The 18,984-nt window shown below is 37.2% G+C and overlaps 1 protein-coding gene across 2 annotated transcripts in view; it reads right to left on the reverse strand.

The window, feature by feature from the left end:
- VPS45 (vacuolar protein sorting 45 homolog) overlaps positions 1-18,984 on the reverse strand; it is a 64,977-nt gene that overhangs the window by 25,075 nt on the left and 20,918 nt on the right. For both annotated transcript variants that reach the window (XM_036098373.2, XM_036098372.2), the window contains 4 exons: positions 15,734-15,892; positions 15,423-15,530; positions 14,495-14,616; positions 2,131-2,262 (listed from right to left, as the gene is read on the reverse strand). In XM_036098373.2, the coding sequence (XP_035954266.1) occupies positions 2,131-2,262; positions 14,495-14,616; positions 15,423-15,530; positions 15,734-15,892 (521 nt within the window). The remainder of the gene's footprint in view (positions 1-2,130; positions 2,263-14,494; positions 14,617-15,422; positions 15,531-15,733; positions 15,893-18,984) is intronic.

The raw sequence follows: 18,984 nt of genomic DNA on the forward strand, positions 1-18,984 counted from the left end.
AGGTTAGTATTTATATAATTTTGGCTGGAAAAAAACTAACAAGCATGACACCAAAGGCAGAAATCACTGGTAGCTTTGACTACATAAAAGTAAAAAATAAAATAAAATAAAACCTTTATACAACAAAATACTGTGAATAATGTAAAACAAAAACATCAAACAAGGAAAACTATTTGCAAAGATATGTAACAAATGGTTAATATCCTTAATTATATAGATATAATAAAATTACTGGAAAAAAAAGGAATACCCCAATTGCAAAATGGGAAAGAATATGAACTGGCAATTCAAAAAGAAATATATAAATGGCCAGTAATCTTTGGAAACTGACAAAGAGGGGTGCCTGGGTGGCTCAGCCATTAAACTTCTGCCTTCGGCTCAGGTCATGATCCTGGGGTCCTGGGATTGAGCCTTGCACCGAGCTCCCTGCTCAGCCAGGAGCCTGCTTCTCCCTCTCCCATTCCCACTGCTTGTGTTCCCTCTCTAGCTGTCTCTCTCTGTGTCAAATAAATAAACGAAATCTTTAAAAAAAAAAAAAAGAAAGAAACTGACTAAGAGTTTCAGTAATTTGCCTAAATTCATAAACAGTAAGAGGGAAAGTCAGGATTCCAACCCAGGTAATCTTACTTTTCAATTAATATTTGTTTAATGAATGAATGATTATATATTTAACACTAAAAGATGTTTATATTTACATCATAGACTACAAAATTCAGGTCATAAAACAGAATGTAGAAGAGATCCCTTTTCTGCTGACACACTCATATAAATGTTTATACAAGCTTAGAAATAAAAGGTCTGAAAAGATCAAAGTGGTGAGATTATGGGAGCTTTTTCTTTCTCTTTATATTTTCTGAATTAAAAGAATTTCAGAATGAATGTGTACTACTTCCATAATAAAGGGGAAAAGTTATGTTAAAAAGCCAAATAATAATACAAAAGGAGGGGCACCTGGGTGACTCAGATGGTTAAGCATCTGCCTTCGGCTCAGGTCATGATCCCAGGGTCCTGGGATGGAGCCCCACATCGGACTCCTGGCTCAGCAGGAAGCCTGCTTCTCCCTCTCCCTCTGCCTCTCTCCCTGCTCATGCTCCCTCTCTCTCTCTCTGTATCTCTGTGTCTCAAATGAATAAATAAAATCTTAAAAAAAAATACAAAAGGAAAAAGTACACAAACACCTCTAATGACTCCCAATATATCCATGCGTATGTACATGGCTCGGCATGGATCTCTCAGGGTCTCTAATCATTAAATTCAACTATCATGCCACGCTTCTCCAGTCTCCTCCTCCTGTCTTTCCTACCCTTAGTTTCCAAATTAATCTTCCTAAAATACTGTGACCCTCTTGTAATTTTACTGCTTAAATAACTTTCAATGATTCTTCATTTTCTACACAAGAAAGTGAAGATTCCTCAGCCTGGAATTCAAGGCCTTTCACAATTACGGCATTCAGTCAACCCTCTCACTTATTATGCACATTCCAGCTGGTTGACTATTTGCCGTCCTTTTTCTATGCTTGTTGTCTACAGCTTCCGTAACTTGTTCATGTGGTTAACTCTGCCTAGTATGTTCTCTCCCTCATGTCCATTTTCTACCCAAGGTTCAGCTTATGCACTATCTTCTCCATGAAACATTTGCTAATTTTTCTTAGTCACTCTGATAATCCATGGCTCTTTAGTCTGCCTCTCTAGGCACTTATTTTTTTATTTTTTATGTTCTATCTTTCCTAATAGACAATGATTTCCTTGAGGTAGGATTTTAATCTTATTCATCTTTGTATTCTTCTTACTAAATACTTATTGAATGAATATAATTAATCAACAAAAAGAGAAAAACTCGCAGAATTCAATACCATTATGTTTCAGTATATTCAAAGTGCCAGTCTGTGGCTATAACATTTCTCCTTTGAACACAGGAAATATAAATTGTTAATGGTACAGGCTGGTCCTTACTCTTCAGGTCTTTGACCTAACTGGCTGATTTATGAAGCTAAAGGAGTTAGATCCTTCATCTCTATTACACTATGAACTGATGCATTTTGGTCTACCAGCAGTTTATTCAGCTTTATAAATTTAAGCTTTATTCTCTAGGAAAGGGAACAGAGTCGTAGGACTGAATGTTCTCCCTTACCTTTTCGTGTTATGCACTGTGGTTCCTCCCAGGACAATCCTCACTCCAGGAGTGGTACGGTTCAGGTTATAAACTGTTAGAGCCTCTTCATAGGTGGCTCCTCCAATTATAAACACAATGATATCCTGAGGTCTGCAATAATGAAGAAAGTTAACATCATAGGATAAGAGGGGAAAAAGGCAAAGATTTGGTGTTACTACTATATGCACAGTTTTAATTTCTAAATCTTTCATTTTTGGTGGAGGAAGCAGAATTAAAGCAGAATAGAATAAAAGGCTTAAAAAAGTTTTAATTATCTGAAATTGGCAGGAAACAGAGCAGGAAATGCTGAATAGTGATTTGCTTTCTGTTTATGAGCGGATGTCTTATAATTTCTGTGCTGTGGATTTCAGAATAGCACAATAGTGTTTGCTGGAACCAAATGTAGAAATATTCTTTTATATTCAAGAGGCTGCAGAGTACTTCACTGTGCCATGATATCAATATAGCAGTAATTTATACTTGTACTACACAACTCCTTTCGTATATAAACCCTCTGTCAAATACTTAGTACAGTGTCATTACAATGGCCTCTGTCCAAGGACTTCAAAGTATTTTGGAAAGTACCAGTATATTAGGATGCTCCCATAAGATGGAAACTAGGAACATTTAATATTTTGAGTGTAAAAAGAGAATGGGACATATAAATTAATGGCACTTCTGGGAACTCCACCTCTTCTTAAAATCTTTGTTCTCAAATCCTTTGATAAACCAAGAAAAAAAAAAAACCCTGTGAAAACAAACAAACAAAAAACTCTTCAGTATAGTTTTGATACTGGACATACTGACATATCAGCCCAGCCACTTGCCTCATTTGGGCAGCACTGTGTAGTTTTATTGTGTTCCAATCTTTATCAAAACAGCTTCATAACAGAAGAGCCTCCTATTGGCCCCTTCATAGATATCAACAAGAAGGAGACCATATCATTTCAAAACAGTTTGCCTTGTTTTTCTTTTCTTATGCCACCAAAAGAAGATAAAATTACTTGATCTTAGCAAGCAAGTAATTTTGTTAATGACTTATTGGACATTATTTAAAACTACATCAAGTAGAAGCATCCATTTTGGAGGTTATAGCACAAAACTAAATAGAAACCTCTTTAATCATACAGGCTTATGTATAAATCATGGAAAACCCCCCCTACATTTCCCTTCTGTTTGTCTCTTTCTAAAACCTTGAAGGAATTAACTGAGAGAGGATTTATTCTTATGGCACTTCATGGAAACAGAATCAGATATTACGGCTAAAATTAAATATGTTCAGATAATCTCTGAATTGCAGAGAAACCCAATAAAAGGCTCCCAATGATGAAAAGGTGGTTATTTTGCAATTAACTAGGTAGAGAGTCAATCATGGCATTTCTGTGTGAAATGCCTGGAACTTAAAATCATGCTTTAAACACTAAAATTACTTTTTCTGAGAGAGAGAGAGAGAGAGAGAGAGAGAGAGCATGAGCAGGGGCAGGGGGAGGAGGGAGAGAGAGAATTCCAAGCAGGCTCCATGCTCAGCATGGAGCCCAACATGGAGCTGGATCCCACAACCCTGAGATCATGACCTGAGCCGAAATCAAGAGTCGGATGCCCAACCAACCAAGCCACTCAAGTACCCCACAAACATACTTTTTAAGACAAAATAAGCATTTAAGACTACTCACCTGAAACAATGTATTTAGCACAACAATGCTTAAGAGTTACCTACTGTTATATATTCTATAATCATTTTTGCTATTTTATTTTTTATTTTTTTTGAAAAGATTTTATTTATTTATTTGAGAGAGAGTGTGAGCTAGAGAGAACACAAGCAGGGGGAGTGGCAGAGGCAGAGGGAGAAGCAGGCTCCCCGCTGAGCAGGGAGCCCAATGTGGGGCTCAATCCCAGGATCCTGGGATCATGACCTGAGCTGAAGGCAGATCTGACTGGGCCACCCAGGCGCCCCTATTATTTTAAAATATACTATTTTTGACTAGATAAATGTTTGCATATAATATAAAATACAAAATGGTATACTATAAAAAAAGTGAGTTTCCCTCCCACCACAGTGCTCTTGCACTTCAGTTTCAATGTAGAGGCAAACACTACTACTTGCCTCTTATGTGTCCTTTTGGAGATATTGTCTATGTGTATATATAAGTAATTACATGCATAAATACATATTCACACACATATATACACACTACACATATAGGTATATATACGTATAGCACACACACATATACATATACACAAGTAAAGCATTTTATGTGCACTGTTCTGCTCCTTGTCCTTATCTTGGATCTAGTGTGCATTTTAAATTTTGGTAGATATCACCAAGTTGCTCCACAGATGTCATTCCACCAGTAACTCAGGAAAGTGCCTATTTCTCCCCATCCTTTCAGCACCATGTATTATCAAGGCTTTTGGTCATTTTAAGTTAATTAAGTTGATCACTTGTTCCTCCTTGATATACTTTCTTCACTTGGTTTCCAAGACATCACATTCTTGGTTTTCTTACTTCATTAGTTGCTCTTTTTCAGTGTTCCTTAATGGCTTCACCTTATCTCCCTGACATCTTAATGGTGGAGTCATTGGTCTTCCTTTCTTCTTCATCTACACTTACTCTCTAGATCTACTTTGCCTAATGTAGTTACCATCAGCCACATATGGCTATTTAAATTTAAACTAATTAAAATAAAATAAAATATTCAGTTCCTCAGTAGAACTAGCCACATTTCAAGTGCTCAATAGTCACATGTGGCTAATGACTACCTTATAAGATGGCACTAATAGAGCACATTTCCATCATTGTAGAAAGTTCTATTAAACTTATCGATCATCCCTAGATAATCACACCCAAGTTGTATGGTTTTAAATACATCGCTCTGCTGATGACACCCAAATCTCTATCTCTAGCCCAGACAGACCTGTCTCCTAAATGCCACATTTCTACTAGATGTTTAATAAATTTCTCAATTCAAATGTTCTAATTCCTCATCTCCCCCAAGCTTGTTTCACCCATAGCTTTCCTCATCTTAGTTGATGGCCAGTCTATCTTTTCAGTTGCTTAGGATAAAAACTTTGGAGTCATCCTAACTCCTCTGGAATGAAGCAGATAAGTTAGAGACATAGTGAGAGAAAGAGAGGGAGAAATAAGCAGTGGCCAGACCGTGGAAGGCCTTGAGTCTTATATTTCATGGGGGATCACTGAATCACTGAAGGGATATAACAGGTTACCAAGATCAAATTTGCTTTTTTGGACAATTTTGGCAGCTGTGTGAGAATGAATTGGGGGATGCAGGTGGGAAAAGATGGAGAACAAAAGGCCACTGTAAGACTTCTAGAAAGATATGATGAAAAATGGGACTAAAGAAATACCAGGAGTGGAGAGGAGGGACTGGATATAGGAGACAAAAAAAAAAAAAAAGGACTCTTCAGTATTTGGTCAATGGTTAAATATGGAGGATGAGAATAAAGGAACAGTCCACGATAACTTTAAGTTTTCTGGTTTTGGTGACTAGGTGTAGTGGTTTAGGTTTGAGGAAAAAAAGCAAGACTGATTTCCTGAAAGACAAAAACATGTGTTGGAGATACCTGTGGAACATCCCAGTAGGGATGTCCACTAAATATATTATCTGGACATTTAGGCCTAATGATTTCCCTGAATACAGGTGGCAGCTGAAGCCATGGAAATAGATGAGTTCGACCAAGGGAGTGTGTAGAGTGAGAAGAGAATCGGAAGACAGAGCTTTGGAGAGTTTTTAACAACTACAGGACAAGCAAGATGAATAGCCAGCAAAGGCAACTGAGAAGGAAACTGTCAGAAAGGTAGGAGGAGAACCAGAAGGGAGAGGCCAAGGGACAAGTGACTTTCAAGAAGAACAGAATGTTTAACAGTGTGAAATGAACAGTCGGGTAAATAAGGTGAGGACTGAAAGAGACCACTGTGTATGCTGTTGTATATGAATTTGTAAGAAAAGTTTCAGTGTATTATAGTGGAGTAAGAAGCCAGGGTGCATGGATTGAAGAAGACAGTGACTTCATCCAGGAAGCCTGACTGTGAAAGAAAGGAGACAGGTTAGAGGAGAGCCCGGATTCAAGGGCTTTATACTTACTGCTTGTTTAATAGGAGAAACCCAAGTATGCTTGTAGTCTGTGGGAAAGTAGTTAGATAAGGAGAAGCTGAAAATATAGGAGGCAGGGAGAGAAAGGGAGCAAGCAAATAATCAATACAGGAAGGCTTCAGAAGAGATGGTAGGAGTCTAAAACTAGAGCGCGGACAGAATGATTAGCTCTAAATAGGAAAAAGGATGTATTTCCTTTAGAATGGAGGAAGGACATAAAGGTAGGTATATGTAAATAAGTTTATAAATATGGGGGCTAGACACTGAGGGAGTTAATGTCTGACAGATTCAATTTTTTTTTCTCTAGGAAACACTGCTGTGGGCTGGGGTGGGTTAGGTGATTTGGAGAGAATGGAAAACATTCAAAACTGATGTGGAGAAAGAGACAAAGAGAAAGAACTAAGGATGCATAAAAGTTTGAGTATCTGGGAAGGCCCAACTGAGTTTAGAAACAATGAATTTGTAGTGGCACTAATCTATAATATGTGTGATTTCCTCTAGTATCACAGAGAAGTAGATACTAAGTTATTAGTCCAATATTAATCTAGTGCTTTAGAGGCTGCAGGGAAAGAGGTTCTTTGTAACTTACAGGAAAGCATTACCTGAATCACTAAAATACTCTACACCATCAAGGTTTCTTTCCTTCAAGTCCTTGCCTCCAGTTACTGGCCAGCTTTCTCTTGCCGTGAAAGGTCACTTGCTTAGGAAACATTGCATGATTATGACAGTAATATTTTTCTACCAAGTATGATGAACTCTTAATTACTCAAGGACTGAATATTCAGGTAAAATACAGGTTCTCTTCCTTTTCTCCAACTGATAGGTATTGTTTCGGTTCTGACTAATCTTTCTTCAGAAGGGGAAAGGGAATATGAACAGCTAAGACTCAAGTTCAGTTCTTGTCAGACTCTTTAGGAATCGATTTCATAAGGGGATCAACTAAGCTACAGTTGGCTATAATTTTAAATAGCGACATGAGTCTCTGTAACCTTTATCATAGTATTACCCTCATGGATAGATACAATTTCTTTTCAACCAAATTTCAAAGAATGTAAATTTTTAATTCTTCCCACTCTATTGGTTCTAGAGTACCAATGAGCTGAGATAATAATGGCTTCTCAAATATAGTCATAACTGGTTTAATATTCATTAAAGGACATGAAGAATGAGTTCTGTGGAGAAGAAAAATCCAATGTTGCAAGAATGTGCCGTCGAGGAGACAGAAGACATTCTGCCAATTGTTTGGTCTATGTTGTAACTATCTGGGTGTCAGCCTAGGTAGAAACAGGAAAAAAAAAAAGTAGTTGTGGTGTTCAGAAGTAATAAAATCTTCAAAGCTGAAATGAAATTCTATTCTCAGAAAATGAGTATTTTTTTTTTTTACAGGGAGATTCCACATGCAATAATACTCTTTATGTTGAGGGGCAACCCTAGGCTGACACTCATTATGCAGTTTATCTTGAGTAAATACTCATTAATTGCACAGATTATTTCATTAAGAAGAAGGGAAGGAAGTTTCTCCCTTGCAGGGGTACAGTGACTGATGAGAGGAACTGGACAGTAACATTTTTGAGCTCCTGATCTGGTAAGTCAATTTAAAAAGCAGCTGAGCAGACGAACAAGGATCATCCAGGAAAAGAGATGCTGCTTCTTTATAGCTGCCCTCTGCCCATCATCTGCCTCAAGAGTACGTCTGTCTCTTGTGGAAAAGAAAGGCAAGAACTGGGAAGGAATAAACTCAAGCAGACTCCTAGAAGAGTGCAAGAACTCTATCCTTTAGTCTGATAATTTCAGGGTGCCAGAGTATTTTCGTATTACTGGAGAGGGAAGAAAATGTTGCAGATGGTAACTGTGGGTATAGGTTATATTAATATAAGGACAAAACTTAGATACTGGGATAGATTCTTACACCTTGACTTAATTGTGTACCTAAAAAGATGACTATGTTACATTTGGTTATGAAAACATTAATAAATGTTTTCCTGAACCTCCTACTACTTACTCAAGCTGGCTTAAGGAGGAACATCGATGGGGAAAAAAATACAACCCTGACATTTTTCCTTTTCTTTTCTTTCCCTGGTGAATTTTAAAAGTAGATGTTCTGATGAGGCCAATGGCAAAATACACAACAAATCATTTTTATATGATGATTGAAGCTAAGTGGAATACACAAGTTCAATTCTTTGTACACATCTTCCTGTGCTCTGTAATTCACTCCAGCAACCGAAGGCATTAATTAATTCAGGCAGCAAACATTAGATAGAGAATAGCAGCAAGTTCATGCTGCATATAGATATACAAGGACATCTTGAGAACTCAACCAATTTACATCTTATTTTATTATAAAAATAAACATTTTTCACATATAGAATTTCTGGAAATCATTACTTCTATACATGAATAAACTAAGTAGAAAACCTTAAGCTTTTAAGAGGCAATATTTTATCTACTTTGTGGACCATTACACTTATGGCTAAAATTCAAATTTTTGAGTTCTTAGAGATAATAAGGATCTTATGAGCATTTACTGTAGGAAAAAAGGCCAATGGAAAAGGACTGCTGTCTTTATAGAAACAAAATGAACTGCTGCAACAAGATTCCACTAAATTTATGTAAACGTGAAAAAGTACTTCCTTTTTGAATTGACTGTGGAATGCAGGACCAGATAGCTCCACTCTCACCAAATGTTTAAGTTACTTGTTTTTATGAGGGACAAGGAGCAATTCTGGAGTGAGAAAGAAAAATGAGGCTGCTAAATAGAATATGTGGGAGTCCCATCTGCAGAAGAAAGATCAAAACTCAATTTGTAGATATGGCTATACTGCCAAACAAGTTAACCACATATTTAATAGCTAAGGGCTAAAACATTTCTACAGGTGTTCCTGATTTCAAAGTTGTATTCTTGCCACATCTCCTTTGATACTTCCTAATAACAACAAAACCAAGGAATTCTATCATGATGAGACTTAAATTATCACAAGGATGACTAAAATCAATGACTCTCCTCAATGTGATGATCCAAGACAGCGGCTAGAACTGAGAGTGAGGCCTAGTGGATGTAGAGCCAAAATATTGTAGAGCATTACTGGGAAACTGTAAAAATCTAAATTTTCTGGTAACATCAACCAAATTTATTCTCTAGTTTAAATTTTCCAACTGTAAATCTTGTCATATCAACTGTTATAGATGCTTACATGAGAAATTGACACCTATCGAACACCTATTTGTAAAGCACTGTGTTAAATATTGTGAAAAACCCAAATACTAATATAGTTCTTACTTCAAGAAAATGATACTTAATACAATATCAGTATCTAATGGGACAGACAGATAGGTATACAACTAACTACTGTCTCAATATCCAGAGGTAACCACGCTTAACACTTTCTTGTTAATTCTTTCTAAAGTATGTATACTATACATAAAGATATGCATGCTTGCATATATATTACATACATACTATGTATAGTTGAGCAGACTTGTTTATATACACATGTGTATATAATAATATTTATGCTTAGATATGGGTTTTATTTTTTACACAAAAAGGATATTATAGCATTTTGCTTTTCTATCCAATATAGCTTAGAAAGTTTTTATATCACCCCATGAAGAGTTACGCTATTTTTTTTTTTAAAGATTTTATTTATTTATTTGACAGAGAGAGAACAGCAAGAGAGGGAACACAAGCAGGGGGAGTGGGAGAGGGAGAAGCAGGCTTCCCGCTAAGCAGGGAGCCCGATGCAGGGCTCGATCCCAGGACCCTGGGATCATGACCTGAGCTGAAGGCAGACGCTTAACGACTGAGCCACCCAGGTGCCCGAGTTATGCTATTTTTTAAGAATGCATAGCACTGTACTGTAATTTAGTCCTCTATTGATGGATATTTAGCCTGTTTCTGTTTTTTTTTTAACTGTTACAAATAATGTTTCGGTAACTATCCTTGTTTATATGTCTTTTTGTACTTGCACAATATATCTAGACAGCAAACTTTTAGAAGCAGAATGTTCAGTAGGTCTTTTCAAGGCCTCTGCAGTCTACCTGCTAGCAGTTAAGCAGGGCCAGAAGGTGGTGTAGGCATCTTCTGTGCCCTGTCCTGTTGTTTCGGAACCAACTTCTCTGCCTTCTTCCATGTCTCCGTTATGTTAGAAGCTCATGATGCGGTTGCACTGTTTTCTCCTGACCTCCTTTCCTGGTCACTCTCTTATTCCTTGAAGATTTTAGCTCTGGTTTACTGTCCTCCTTTTCACTGCTGTTCCTTTCAGGATTTTCAGTGACTTTCACATCAATGTGGATTACTCATCTCACATCCTGGTCTTCTCACCCAGGATGATGTGTTCTTCCATCCCTCATAACCAACACCCATGATTATAACCTAAACTCTTTCACTTTAAGTATCTGCGTTGTGAAATCTTGCATTCAAGATCTCTTTCTCCAACAACAAGCTCCTCAACTTCTAATTCACTTACACTAATACTTCTACTATAATAATTCTTTGACCTCATCAAGACCACTAATTCACTCAACAATACTTTATTTACCATCTAATACCCTCCTTCTGTTTTCAATTCCCCAAATCCAGGTTGGGCCTAGCTGCCAGCCTTATCCTCATTTAATCTAGTACAGCCAAAAGTTGCTGGAGAAAACCACACAACTAGGCTCATGGGCTCTATTTTAAAGGTTTTATTTATTTATTTATTTGGGAGCGGGGAGAGAAAAAGAGGGGGGAGGAGCAGAGGGAGAGGGACAAGCAGACTCCGCACTGAGTGTGGAGCCCACTTGGGGCTTGATCTCAAGACCCTGAGATCATGACCTGAGCTGAAATCAAGAGTCCGTCGCTTAACCGACTGAGCCACCAAGGTGCCCCTCTATTTTAAATTAATGACCATAAAACTCTAATGGGCACTCAATTTTGGCTAGAAGTCCTACTTACATTTCCCTAGTAAATCTGATTCCTGGCCTGCAAGATGACAGTTTCACAATGTTTTCTCTTTTTACCCACTATCTCAGTTGATAACTTGACATTGTATTTTACTGAGAAAATAGAAGCAATCAGCTTACATGGCCCCATATTCTCACCATCAAAATTGTTAAAAAGAAAAAAGTACCTCTGTTTCTATCAAAGGCTCCTCTGCTTATGCTCTGGATCCCTTAAAGACTTGTGTAGTTCTTCCTCTTTCTCTTCAGCATTTTTGACTTTTCTTTCTTTAGGGTAATTCTCATTAGATTACAATCTCATCAGATATGCTCTAGAATCTCTTTCCCTTGAGTACACACTCTCTCCTAGCTACCATCCCATTTCTCTGACACCTTCATGCAAAATTTCTTTAAAAGTGTTATATACATTTGTTATCTCTATTTTATCTTACATCCCATAACCCTAATTTGGTTTCTAATCTCCCGGAAACTGGGAATAGGTCACCAAAGACCTTCGTGTTGCCATATCTGATGGATTCTTCACTGTTTTCACCTTTACCTCTCAGAAGACTAGACTCAGGTTACCACTTGCTTCTTCGTCTGTATGACACTATGCTCTCCTGGTTTTCTTTCTATCTTTAGGTCTCCTCCTCCTCAGTCTCCATATCTGGCTCCATGTCTTCCACTCAATCCTCTAGGCTCTCTTCTTTTCTTTCTATGCTCTCTCCCTAAGTGATCTTATATATCTTATATCCCATAGCTTTAAATATCACCAAAATCTTGTTGACTCCCAATTTATTATCCAACATTTCTACTTGGTTATAGGCATCTGCAACTTAACAACTTGATTGCCCCCCACCCCAACCTGAGAGTTATTCTTCACTTCTCTCTTATTCTATGGTAAGAGGGTAAGAGTAGACAACCTCTTTAGTGGAGTAGATGACTCCATTAAATAAGTCTATTGATTCTTTCTCTCCCAGCCTCCTTATCCAAACCTCTTTCATTCCTTACCTGTATTATTATAACGGCCTCCTAAGTAGTCTCCCTGCTTCTATTTTTGCCTTCAAATATCCATTCTCAAAAAAAAAAAAAAAAAAAGAAATCAATTCTCCCTAGAAGATGATCCTTTAATAAGTAATTCAGTTCATGTCACTTACGTCTAAGCTCTTCAATGGTTTCCTTTGACATTTAAAATTTAAAACCCTTCTTAAGACCCTATGTAATCCAGCTCCTACTTATTTTTTTCAACTTATTTCCTCCTTACTCACTATGCCCCAACCACACTGGGTTTCTTTCCGTTCCATGAACTTGCCAAGTTCTCTCTTCAAGGCCTTTGCTCCAGTGTTCCCTCTGCTTGGGATGCTTTTTCTCTTAATTGTTATGTGATTGGCTCTGTCTTGTAATTCAAAGCTCATCTTTTTTTTTTTTTTAAGGATTATTTATTTATTTGAGAGAGAGAGGAAGAGCACAGACAGGCGGAGTAGCAGGTAGAGGGAGAGGGAGAGAAGCAGGCTCCCCGCTGAGCAAGGAGCCTGATGTAGGGCCTGATGTGGGGCTCGATGCAGGGCTCGATCCCAAGACCCTGGGATCATGACCGGAGCCGAAGGCAGACGCTTAACCAACTGAGCCACCCAGGCGCCCCTTCAAAGCTCATTTTAAATAGCATTTCCTCAGAGAGGTTCTCTCCATTTAAAACAGCCCCCCTCACTTCTACAAAGTTACTTTGTAGCTTATTACACTATTTATTTCCTCAATAGCACTTATCTCATTCAAATCATAGTCTTTATTTGTTTACTAGCTTACTGTCTCCTTCACGTAAGTTCCTATAAGGGCAGGTAACTTGTCTTTCCTGTTTTATTTCCCCAGCATTTACAACAGTTTTTGACATACTGAAGACACTCAATAAATATCTGTTATATAAAAGGATGCAGCAATTGAATTATTAACTATATTTGTATTTAGGTAATAGTGACAAATGCTAACAGATGCTGACAACTGATAAATATGCCTTTTGTTGGAAAAGCATCATTCTGAGCTTTGTTCGGAAATGAATCACCCAAATTAGAAAGGTTTGCTGTTATGAACTAATCATACACAATATACTTTTCTGGTGGTGTATGGTGTCTCTTTAGCAATAAATAGCTAATTGATAATTCTTATATGAAATTCATGAAAAAGTAATATTTTTACTTTTATCATACTAATTAGAAGGCCATTTAATAGAGTTATACTGTTTTTCAAAAAGCCTCTAAGATAGGTAAATAGCTTTAGGCTGGTTTGCATTCTTTCCACTTAGCTGACATTTCTGAATCTTGACGCCAAGGTCCTTAAACATTTTATCTGAATGAATGTACTGTCTGAATTTAACCCCAGATATTCTGCCTCTCAACCTTGGATTTTTTAAAAGATCTTTCTTTTCTGTTGTTACCAAATTACAGAGGTTTTTTTTTTTTTTTTAAAGGAACAAAATGGAAAAAAAAAATTTTACCATATAAAAGAGTCATCTTTTTCCTTTCAGAAGTTTATTATATTTATAAAACACTATTCTTCCAAGACTCTTAGGTTATGATTAGCTGAAATAATTGAAGAAGTCTACCAATAGTAACAATTTGCACATCAATCTATCCCATTACATATATTAGGTTCTTTATAATATGTGGTCCCAGTAAAAAATACACAAGAATATAATTTATAACAAAGTAGACTTTGTGTATATTTAAAATTTCAGGTTGATCTAAGTAAGTTGATCTGGACGAGTTTTGTTTTTATTAAAACTAACAGACCACTGGATTAAAATGACGATTAATTCCTTCCTTCGGTTAATACCCCAAAAGCAAGCCATCCTTTGCTTCTGTGTAACAAATGGCCTCTGTTAATTAGGTCTCAGTTCGTATGCTGGCCACATTTGGCAAAGTCCAGTCCTCACCAAAAATAGTAACAACCTGCTCTGGATGGCAACCAAGCAGCAAATCTATTTTTGGCCTTAATTTTTGAAACTCCAAATGTTAAATGCCATGGAACTGAACCTTAAATGGCATAAGTAAACTCATCTGATGCCAAAGGACAGAATACAAGTATATGGGATACTTCAAAACACCTGTTTCTTTATTCCAAAAGAAATAATCTTGCAGGCTTAGTAGGTGAATTTATATCTAACCCTGACACATGTAAAACCAAAAGTATTTCAGAACTGAAAAAACAGGAGAAGGAGGAGTAGAGCAATATCATCTTAGTTGTTGTCTCTTACAACACTCCACATTTCCTATTTTCTTAGTGTTTCTGGTTTTTATTATTAATATTAGTTACCTTACCTGTCTCTGAGAGTGCTGGGGCCTAGATAAGGGTACACGTTTTCCTTAAGCTTTCCTTTGATGAGATGGTCCAGGGTCTCATGTAGGAAAGGTTGATGTTGAGTATACACATTTTCTACTCCCTAAGACAGGGGAAGATGATTCTTATATCATTTTGGGGGAACTTGCAATATAACAGTTAATGATACTCATCAGAAAAGGACATGCACTCAATAGGGATTTCATGGGATAGATTCAAATGGGAATTTTCTGGTTAAATAACTTAAAATTTTCTTTTCATCAATTAGAAATGTTCTAATCTCATAAAAATACTTCGTAACTTAAGCCTAGCTATTATAAAAGAATTTCGAAATGGAATTGCTTAAATCCTTTATCATCTTTTCAGTGATTCTTATCCTTTTGTGAAAATATTATATGATAGGTAGAGCAAATAAGAGGAAACGACCACATAGAAAAGGAGTCAAGAAACACTCAGGTAAATGAAAACATTTCAGGAAACATAAGAAAGGCTTGCAGACTAAAACTAATTTTTTTTACCATTTTAAGAAAATAGTAATTTTAAAAGATCTACAGTTGTTTGCTTCATCTTTAATTTCCTTCAAAGAAAAACAACCAAACAAATCTTAAATGATAAAGAAATGGAGTAAAACAGCTATAACCAACAGAACTGTCTGTTTTACTCTGGGGTATTTCCTGGAAATATTCTATTATTCCCTGTTCAGCTGCTCAGTCCAATGCTGATGCTGCTCCCATACAGAAAGCATTTGAAGAAAAAGCTTTTGGGAGATGTCTGCTTTAATTTCATTTAATTGACATAGTACTAAATTAGCAGCAATCCTGAAGTTACTCTGAAGATCTTATTTATTCACTCTCAGCCGCAGGGGCTTCCACTGTTTCTCATTTAGTAAAGTATAGAGGAGATGCATACCTTCAATCCTTTGAGGAACTGTTTGGTAATAGCCACAGCATCTTTGGGGCTGAAAAGGTCACTTCCTCTGACCCGTTTACCACCATATTCAACTACCGCAGACACAAGCTATTAGGAAAAAAGAGAACCACCTCTTATTGCTTGGGGATCAGGAAACTCATTTCATAAGAAAATACCTTTATTAAGGAAATGAAGCCATGAGAGGACATAATTATACATTTCTGAGTAAAAGCAGTATGATTTGTCAGAACTAAGAATATAATAATAGAGTTGCTAGCTGTTTGGTGGGATTAATATATAAATTTGATTACCTTTCGATACTTCTCAGAAACACCTTTATTCCTGAGGTCCATCATTAGTCCTGGTAGGCTATTGCTGCTGTGTCGCTCATAATGTAGAGCATAAAGCATCACCAGGCGGGCAGCATCAAACTCTGTCACTTTGGGGTTCTGCAGGAGCCTCTTTACATTCTGAAAAAACAAAGAGCTGATATTTATCTCCCCTTCACCTGAGTGATGTATAAGATCTTAAGTCTAGTAAGTCTAATGAATGGCAGTGATGCATCTGAGTTCATGACTAAGATTACTACAATGGCAATGTACAGGTTATAGGTTTAGCAATTGTTTCAACTACAGAAAATTAAATGCCTTTGCCCAAGACAAGAATTTCCCATTGCAATTGCTTTAGGACAAAAATGAATTTAACTATGGATAGTTCCTTCTTTCCTTCCTTTGATGAGATGGTCTACGGTCTCATGTGGGAAAGGTTGCAGTTTCCTTGCTGAAACAAGGAACATATACTATTTCCACCATTTCAATCAACACAGCACACAACAGAACTGACCCGTTGACTTGCAAAACTATTGCTTAGCGTTAGTGACTGACCAGTGAAATGGAGACAAGTTGGCAGAATTTTATGTAGGAGGACTGGGCTTAATCTCCAAGAAGCATCAGATGTAACAATATGTTTCCACATGCCTTTCAGAGATATGAGTATGTAAAGAAAATGAGTGTGTAATCTCTAAATTGAACACTTGTGATCTTAGGAGGGCAGGTATTGACTGCAAAGGAAGCTGGACAAAATCATTTAGGTTTTGTCAATCCTCATATTAAGGAACTTCCCCATAGTATGTATTTATGCTTATTATGCAGCAGAACAAATTAATTCAAGCCAAGAACTACTCTGTGATCCCCCTCTAAGCATAAGGCACTATGCCAGGCACTGGAGGATATAGAGGTGAGTTAAACACAGTTTCTTTCCTCAGTGAGTTCACAGACAAGGAGGTGAAGGGGAATGAAACAATTACAGCCTATTCTGCTACAAAGCACGTTTCTTGAATGCACTTTAACTCTATGAGATCATTAAATATGGGAATGGTGTCAGTTTAACACAGAAGGTATAATGGCTCATATGTAGTTTTTCCACTATGTTACTATTAAGAAGGGAATAGGGCCAAGCTTCCTCTTTAAGAGGAAGCTTTAACACTATGTTAAGAAGAAAGGATGTAAACCCTACACAAGAGTTTTCTGCAAGAAGTAGCTGGTTTTGTAGCTTTAAGAGCTGTTATATTTTCCACTGTATTAAGATATCTGGGGAAAGGGCAAGTGCAAATGAAAAGGATGTGAAGAAATTTCTCTGAGTTAAAAAGCAAACAAAATGACAGCCAAAAACTGACTGATATCCCCATATTGTATTTTTAATTTTGGTGAAACTAGTTTGTATAGAAGCAAAAGTTTTTCTGACGTTACATCTTGAAGAATAAAATGTGAGCCCCAGGAGTAAGGAAGGCTACAAAGGATGGACTGAGTATCTTTCTAGGTACAAATGTCTGTGGAGATTTAACTGTGCTAATATTTTTATTAGGATTGTCACTATTTTTATTAGGGCTTTGATTACAAAGTTATATAGACCTTTTTTTTAGTTACGTGGATTTTACGTGACCTGCTTATAATCCTATTTTCCCATAATACTTGTTTATTTTTAGTACATGATTTTGCAGAACTGGAGGTTTTTCAGGAAAACACATGTGGTATTATAACAGAAACATATGTATGCAAAAAACAAAACAAGAAACAGAAACTGAGAATCAGCACAATGCAGGGAAGGGGACACAGAGTGAAGAAAAGTACATCTGGTTGCTGAGGAATCAAGAAAGACTTCATGCAAAAGGCCCTAAAGAATCAGTAAGTGTTAGAATTAGTCTGGGAGACTAAAAGAGGAGATGCTCTTAACAGGAATATGGAAATCAGAGAAATAAATGGGTTGAGTTGAAAGACTGGCAAGAGCCTTGGAGGGCACTAGAGTCTGAGGACATACATCCAAATGGAACTTTACAACTTATGAGATGCTTTCACATACCTTATCTTTTTAATACTTCACAACAACCAGGCTTAATGTTTAAGAACTCTTCTGTTCACACCAAAGAGGACTATGATGACATGGGGAACCACCCAGGTGGCTCTCAAGTAGGAAGTTCTCTGGGTAGGATTTCTATTGTTGCTTTTCTGGGTGAATATTTCACTAGCATCATCTTTAAGGAATCAAAAGGGAAGATATTTCTCTTCTTTAGATTTAAACCCTGCAGTCATAAGAATTTCCTTACTTTTTTTTCTTTTGTAGTACCCTTTCCAGAGCAATCACAGAATACAGACTATTTAGAATACCTGTTCAAATTTGCCACTAGTTTCTACCATTATAAGAATACCCTATTTCCTATGTCTCTCATCAACTTAGCCTAAGTTTAAAACATCCATCTGGGATCTCTGTTGCCACTTTTTTTTTATAGGCACAATGTTTCAATTCCTGCCCTTGGGATCACTCTCTTTTTACCTTAAATCTACTCAATTTCTGTATTTTTCAGCAAATCTGAGATTCTCAAGTATAAAACCACAAAACTGTTATAGGGACAAAGACTGCCCCAACCAGCTGGTACCCTTCCTACTTGCTCCCTTTCTAACTACTTTCACTTGCATCTTGACTCTTGGCTCTTTCCCATTAAAGAATTCCACTTCTCTTCCTTGAGATCTGGTGCTGGTATTTAGAGTCCCTGGCTTGACTCTTAGCTCTCCCTTGAGGATGTGGCTCAGATCTGATCCAAGATTACTTTGAGTAGATTACTTTGCTACTTTTGATCCCTTAGGACCCAACCTATGACTCAGGTCAGCGTTCCAGCTAGGCTTATCTATTTCCTCATGAAAGGAAACATGTAGGTACAAGCTGAGTTCTTTCTTCTTTCAGCTATGTAAGTCCTTGAAGAGGAAGGGCATTTTTGTCTGCCTGGATCCCACGTTATCCTCTGACTTACTATTTTTTTTCAAAAAGATTTTATTTATTTGACAGAGAGAGACACAGCGAGAGAGGGACTACAAGCAGGGTGAGTGGGAGAGGGAGAAGCAGGCCTCCTGCTGAGCAGGGAGCCTGATGCAGGGCTCGATCCCAGGGCCCTGGGATCATGACCTGAGCCGAAGGCAGACGCTTAACGACTAAGCCACCCAGGCGCCCTATCTTCTGATTTAATTTTGAACATTTCACTCATGGCTACTTGACTCATCAACTTGACCAA

This window comes from Halichoerus grypus, chromosome 5 (genome assembly GCF_964656455.1).
Source record: "Halichoerus grypus chromosome 5, mHalGry1.hap1.1, whole genome shotgun sequence".
Classification (NCBI taxonomy): domain Eukaryota; kingdom Metazoa; phylum Chordata; class Mammalia; order Carnivora; family Phocidae; genus Halichoerus; species Halichoerus grypus.